The sequence below is a fragment of the Acanthisitta chloris genome, unplaced genomic scaffold, assembly GCF_000695815.1.
Source record: "Acanthisitta chloris isolate BGI_N310 unplaced genomic scaffold, ASM69581v1 scaffold794, whole genome shotgun sequence".
Classification (NCBI taxonomy): domain Eukaryota; kingdom Metazoa; phylum Chordata; class Aves; order Passeriformes; family Acanthisittidae; genus Acanthisitta; species Acanthisitta chloris.
The window spans coordinates 36,351-43,799 of NW_008669637.1; the positions used below are offsets into that span (position 1 = coordinate 36,351).

The window sequence follows — 7,449 nt, forward strand, 5'->3', positions numbered from 1 at the left end:
TTTTGAGTCTCTAGTCTCACATGCATGTCCAAACAGGCACCCTATTTTGACAATCTCTGGCAAAACTTTCAGGAATAGCTTAAGATCATTTTCTCCCCAAGCTTTTTCCACTTCTCTCATGTGAGAAGTTACCCTCACCAACACAGTCAACAACATGGAAGAAACAGTGAGACTACAGCTCCTTGCAGCCGTGATCTGACACCCTGGCTGAACTACTTGTGGGTTTGCACTGAACCCCCATGCTCAAAAGACTGAGGGCCAAGCCCTGAATCCTTTCTTCTGGTCTGTGGCAGCTGTGGCTGCCCTCAGAGGGGAGGCTGTGGGAGTGGGACATTTTGTAGCACAGTAGCTGATCTGCTCATTGAACATGAGTCAGAAACCCCAGTCTTGCATATAACCCATGCAGTTCAAAAAGCCTTTAGTTTATGCAGAAGGCAATTTCATGGAAAACAGTGGGGTGCTTTTCTGCTTGTTAATGGGTTTATTCTTTTTCTTCCTAATTATAATGGTAATGAAAAATGTCAATAAATTAAGACTCACTTCTGAGATCCCTTGTGTTGTGTTTTGGATTGTTAGGAGAGTGACGCATGAGTTCTGTACCTGGCATTGGCACTGCTTATTCCCTAAATGCATTTGAAAGTCTGTTCTTCAGTGCAGATGAATGGAGACCAGACAGCAAAAGAAACTGTTTTGCTGTATATACTTTTAACAAAGAGTGTTCTACTTTCATTGGCCTCACAAAGCCCCTGTGCAGAGGTCTTTGCTTTTGCGTGTGCTGCTCTCGGAGTCAAGTGGAATTTGCTTGTGCAAGCACTTTTGGATGCTGCATCAGACTTGCAGTGAGGTTTTATCACATGAAGTAGGTTTTGAAAACGACTGGCTTTAATTCAAACTTGGTACCATTAATCATTTGATGGGTGAATAGTGCTCCTGCACAGGCAAGCTTCCAACAAGCCATTTAAATATACAAAACCAAATGAATGGACCAGTCTTGTAGTTCTAGGCTCTCAGAATCCTCTGTAGCACTTTTTTTATTGAGACATGTTGTTATTCAGTTATTTGAATATAACATGTTGTGAATCTTTTCTTTTTAATAATAGAGGTGACCGCCATCTTTGTGCATTTAATTATCACAACATTTGGACTAATTAATGCAATTTTCTTTTAAAATGTAAAAGAAAAAGTTTTAAAACCCATCAACAATGTGTTCACTCAAAAGAAAGTGCTATTATGTGTATTAAATCTGTTGGAAAATTGAATTGAGAAAATACGGTCTTGCACTCAAAAAGTAACATCTAGCGAAGAAATATTTCATCATAACAGTGCCAGTGGAACTGAGAAATTCTTACACTGTGTTGGTATAAGGTCCATAAACCTGTGCAATGTTTGACTGTACTGTGGACTCTCTACCCTTGTTTTTCAGGTTCACCTGAGGCTTACTGGCAGCTCCATCATGTTTCTTTGCATGTCACAAGTAAATTCCGGGTCGTGTTTCAAGGCGTGAGAGGAAATGGTTTATCAAATGGAGGCCTCTCTATAGACGACATCAACTTGTCAGAAACTCAGTGTCCCCACCACGTCTGGCATATCAGAAATTTCACACATCTCCTCAACACAAGTCCAGCAGGGGAAGCAGGAAAGATATACAGTCCACCTTTTTACTCTAGTAAAGGATATGCTTTTCAGGTCGCCTTGTATGTAAATGGTACCACTAATAGCCCATTTAATTTAGGAATATACTTTTCCTTGATTTCTGGAGCAAATGATGATCATTTGCAATGGCCCTGTCCATGGCAACAAGCTACCATGACTCTGCTCGACCAGCATCCTGATATTCGTCAACAGATGTCAAATCAAAGAAGTGTAACAACAGACCCTACAGAATTAACAGGTTAGTCAAAACCAGACATGCTGTCCAGTATGTGTAAAACACATCCAAAAGACAAGGAGTCACATCTTTTCTTTGTGTAAATTGCTGCAGGTTTTTTAGCTTCTGGAATGTTAAATTTGCTTGCAGCAACAATATATTTCATCCATAGACAAAAAAAAATTAAACTTGCAAGCAGGTTAAGCTGGGACCCTGGATTTCAAAGTTGATTTGCACAAGCCACAGGTGGATGACCCACTCCTAAAGTTTCTTTCATATGCTCTGTGAAGATGCATTTAATACCTTATTATTTATTTATATCTGTTTAAATGAGTATGGGCGTTTTCCAGAAAGCTTGAAAAGAAAAATAGTGAATTAACAATACACCCAGTTCATACCAGATAAAAGTGCAGCTGTTAAACAAATCCCCACCCTCCTTGTCAAAGGTACAGTGGTGACAGCACAAATCTCCAGATGGTCAAAGTACTGATTGATATAACATAATCTGTTCTGATTCAAGGTGTGAGAGGATAAGGGATAATTGTCCACAATAACTTGGAAAGGAGGCAGTGGACGTAAGGATGTAGCTCTGGGAAATGGTAGGAATCTCTAGAGAGAGAGAGACATTAGAGAAAACACTCATATTCATCATTGGACAAAGATTGGATTTAATCCAAAATGACTTTGTACATTTATATAAGTGGTTTGCCAAAAGAAACCACCTCCATCACTGAATTAGTTTCCTGGGCTTTCACTGTAAGATCACTGAAGGAAGGAAGGCATGAAAATGTCTAATTCACAGTATTATTTTTAAAATGCTATGTTTTACATTCATCTTCCTATGGCACTGGCTCTACACAAAAATAAAGCAGGTAATCTAGAAAAACTAAATGTCCTCCCTGTAAATGAGAGATGCACCACACCAGGTCCTCCACAGATGTTTAATTTTCCCTGTGCTTTCTGCTCTTATGGCCACAGTGCTTAGATCCTTTCCTTCCATGACCCTGTGGACATGCAGTCTGTTTGCATTCTGCTCCTTCTCCCTTGTTTATTCGTATATTGCTAACAGTCCCAGATTCCCAAGAGAAGCCTTGTAACACCTACCCTTTCTGTAACCAGTGAGGTGTTTGAGCAGGCAGTTTCTTCTCCCTCTGTCAGATACTTTCATAGACAGTCAGGCTCAGCTTTGAGATTTAGAAGAGGGTTTGATGGAGTGGGCATCAGTGATCCATGATCATTCAGGTTGTTCAAGTGCCCTGTACCCTACCTCTACTGCAATAGATGCTCTGTTTTGAGAAGCACTGCATTAAATGACTTTACAGATGATTCATGTGCTGCTTATCTTCTTGTCCACTACACTTTAAAGAACTAAGAAAATACATCAGGTTTTCAACTAGCTCTCCAATAGCTCATCTCCAGCAGGTTCTTTACTCAATACATCAGGCTAAACCAACCTGTTGAAGATCTCCATTGTCTTGTGCATCTCAGCAGTGTGGAATCTCAGGCGATTGAGATTTTTATGGAGTGGCAAATCCAGAGTAGCCTCACATTCTTTTTTTCTTGTCTTTATTTTTTTTATCCCCCAGAATCCTCAGATTATTTTTGGGATAGGCCCGGTAAAGTGGGATCCACAGCAACTTTTCCCAATGGAACTACATTCAAGAGAGGTCCAGCAGTTGGAACAAGTGCATTTTTAACTCATGAGAGACTTAGAAGATACAACTATATTAAAGAAGATAGTGTTTATATTCTTTTAACAGTGGAAGGTATGTAAACGTAGCTGATACTCTTTACAATGCAGTAAACAGTGTCACATACTAAGTCACTAGTGCTGTAGATATAAATACACATGATGTACTTTGCACATGAGCAGTTTTTGAACTATATCTGTATCTAAAGTGAAGTCATATGTTTGAATCAGTTTGTGGATAGGTACATGCATGGTGCCATTCCTTTATCTCATGTGAAAGTGTATAAACCAATGCTAATCCTCTGCAAATTATTTTGAATAGAGTAGTTTAAATAAAGTTATCTGCTTCTGAAAAATACCTAGAGGACATTTCCAAAATACACTATGCTCCTGAAAGGTAAAATAGAATTGTTTATCCACTATAGCTGTGGACAGGCTCTTTGTTCCTTATTATTAGAAATGACAATTAGAATAATAAGAAAAATAACATGAACTAAAGACCTTGTGGTTTTATCGTGCAGATATATCACATCTACTCTTAACTCAGCCCACTACTGCTGCGACAGACAAACCTACCCCTACCCCCACCAACAAGCCCATTCACACCACGACCACCACTGCACCCACCACCACCAGCAACGGGGTAGAAAAGCCAGAGACAGAGGTTCCGAATTTCTGCTCATACAACCCTTGCGAAAATGATGGTGTCTGTGTTATAGTAAATAGTGCACCAGTGTGCAGGTAACTCTCAATTCACTCTCAAATGCAATTTTAGGATCAATAATGAAATTTTCTAATAAAATAGATCTCTGTTCCTAATGAAAGGAAATTCAGACTATAGCTGATGAAGGCCAGTATTTCTGACTGCTCCTGTGAGACTGAACTTAGGACCAATTTGGCAACAAAGCTCCTAACCTCAGCATTTGACCGTTTTTAGGTACTCTGCTTGACTTCCCTGTAAATTACATTTTAAATGTGTTTATTATTTTAGGTCATGCCCATGGTTATATATAACCTTAGAGGTTCTGACAGCAAAATGTAGAAGAGTTAAATGCGGTTGAAAGAAAAGAGCATTTATATCAGTAGAAAATATTTTAAATACTTATCAGGTAGGAAGCAGTATTTTAGATTTTGATTCAGAAATATTGTGCAGTGCAAATTATGACCATGAATTGCCAAAATGTAGTTGCTTGCCTTTGAAGGCAGCAATGAAAGCTGAGGACTAAAACACTGTTTGCCCCGCAAGAAGATTAATATCAACTTTTATTTAATTCTCTGTGGATAAGTTTATGTAACCCACCTGACTGATTAGCATTGTTCCAGCTCCCAAACAAGCTCTGAGGCTGAAGATAGCAACCTTATCTGATGCTGTGCCAGGGCAGGTGGACTGAGGGAGTGCTGTGAGGCAAAGATCTAAAGGCCAAGAGCCACAAGAGTCAGGATGACTCACTAAGTGTTATATCTCCCCATTTAGAAGCCTTTTAAAAAGCAATTCTTGATAAATTTGTCAGAAGCAGGTCACAGATATGAGTAAATGCCAAGGAGCTGTTTCAGGAAGAGAAAAAATCCCCAAAACTATACTGAATATTATTCCCGATTTCAAAATTCTGGAAAGATAACATTTATTTTCTGACATCTCTGGACCATTTGAAGCTCTAGTGCCTTTGTGACCTGCTTTCTGTCCTACAGAAATATGTGACCAGCAGGCAGTTTCCGCTCTGATTTTCTGTTCAAGTCTGTTCAAGGTGACTCACTTGAAGTCCCTCCCAATAGCTAGTATCTTTGTAGCGCTCTGCAAACAGACTCATTTTCAGGGTTGAGGGTATTTCTGAATAAACGTGTTAGGAACAAAAAAAATCAATACAGAAGGAACAACCAAGTTTAAAAAGGTAGGGGCAGATGTGCAGTCAGTTAGACCATTTGGATCCTTGTTCTCACTCATAAAATGTTTCGGAGCTGATTGTGATGCTGGATAAGGGGATGGAATCAAAACCTGGAGGGTTTTTTCGGTCCTAAAACCAGATAATTTCTAGGATTTTCATTTCTTTTCTTCCCTTCTTCTGGAGGGGAGGACAGAGGCAACTCATATAAGTTCTTTAAAATTGAAAATAAGCCCCTCATGACAATGAGAAGGTCTGATTACAAAGTACTGCATGTACTACATCTACTAGTGGTGAAGCACTGAGTAGGGAACTGGAGGGTTTTTTCGGTCCTAAAACCAGATAATTTCTAGGATTTTCATTTCTTTTCTTCCCTTCTTCTGGAGGGGAGGACAGAGGCAACTCATATAAGTTCTTTAAAATTGAAAATAAGCCCCTCATGACAATGAGAAGGTCTGATTACAAAGTACTGCATGTACTACATCTACTAGTGGTGAAGCACTGAGTAGGGAAGGGAAACTTCAGCTAGCTCAGTCCTTGAACTGGAGAATTCCTGCAGCTAAGTTTTGGTTCAGCTGCTGTCTGTTGAGAGAAGCCTGGAGAGCACTACTGTTTGGTAGAGCAGCTCTATAGAAAAGCTTCAGCCAAGTGTTGAGCAGTCAAGAGGATCAGGAAGGCACTTGGGTTTTCTGGCAAAAGCTCTCTCTGAAGGCATGACCTGTGAAGCAGCAGGAAGGTGAAAGAAGCACATTCATATGCGTAAGGACAGTGGGCCACTCAAGACAACTTTAAAATAGAAGTCCATTTTAAGATAACTTCATTTTGCTTTGAGATATAGCAACTGCACTAGAGATGCTATTTTTCTTGAGCAAATCTTTCCACACCTTTAAACTCTAGGTGATAACATATATTTGTTCTTTTACTTTTTAGATGTCCAGCAGGTTCAGACTGGTGGTACATGGGAGAAAAGTGTGAAAGGAAAGGCTCAACTAAAGAAAATACTGTAATAGCTGTTTCTTCATCCATAGCTGTATTTGTTGTTATGCTTATTGTCACTATCACAACCGCAGTGTGCATTAAAAAGAAATACAAAAATGGGAAGAAAACAAGGGAGAACATGACTCTGGAAGAGGTAAGTATTTTGCCTCTTTCAACTAATACATATGCACACACACATCTATATTCACTACAAAGTAAAGAATGAAATTCAGTACAAAATAAATGGGAAAATGTCACAGTTTTGAAATGTAAAGAGTCCAGCTTAGGAATTAAAGTGCTCCATTAAGTGCTACTAGTTTATCAAACAACAAAATGCAGCTTAATTCAAAGCCTGTTCTCCTCCTCCACCCTTTCACCTCCCACCCCTTCTTACTGCCCCAATGGCAGCCTACATTGAGTGGGAGGGTCTGAACAAAGGGACTCATTTTCTAATTGTAATTAAACTATATTTTCTGCTTAGTAAACTTGTATTTCATCTATTACTGCTTTTTTCTACTGTCAGTCTCCCCTTAAAACACTAGGATATGGTGCTAAAAAATCCAGCCCAAAACATCAAAAGAAAAGCAAATCTAAAAATAATTTTCTCTATTCAAAGGACGTTTTTTATGTAAGGAACAAAATGCTCATGGAAATCATGACTTAGGGAGATGTAAAAGAAGGAAAATGCCAGGTAGTGGATAGCAGCAACGTTTGGCCAGGATTCGTCGGAAATTTCATAGAGTCTGAGGCACGTGAACTCTTAGTTTAAATAGAGGCTTATCTTGGAAATAGCTTAGAGGGACTCACAGGGCAGAGGAGAAATTTTGTAAGCAATTTGAAGAGGAATAGCCTTCCAGACAGCAGAGTTCCATTTTTAATTTTGTACCAATGCTCTTTGTGTGATATCCCATTGAGTTGCAGTACCTCTGTGCAGTATCAGATACTTGTCACTGTTACTTTATGACCTTCCAATAAATAGTTTTGGTTTCTTTGCAAGTAATGCTCTTACATTATACACATATTTCCCTTCCCTA

At 39.2% G+C, this 7,449-nt stretch overlaps 1 protein-coding gene across 1 annotated transcript in view; it reads left to right on the top strand.

Annotated features, from left to right (window-relative positions):
* MEP1B (meprin A, beta) overlaps positions 1-7,449 on the top strand; it is a 23,881-nt gene that overhangs the window by 15,969 nt on the left and 463 nt on the right. The window contains 4 exon segments of the mRNA XM_009073366.1: positions 1,424-1,918; positions 3,463-3,633; positions 4,079-4,298; positions 6,368-6,569. Coding sequence (XP_009071614.1) covers positions 1,424-1,918; positions 3,463-3,633; positions 4,079-4,298; positions 6,368-6,569 — 1,088 coding nt within the window.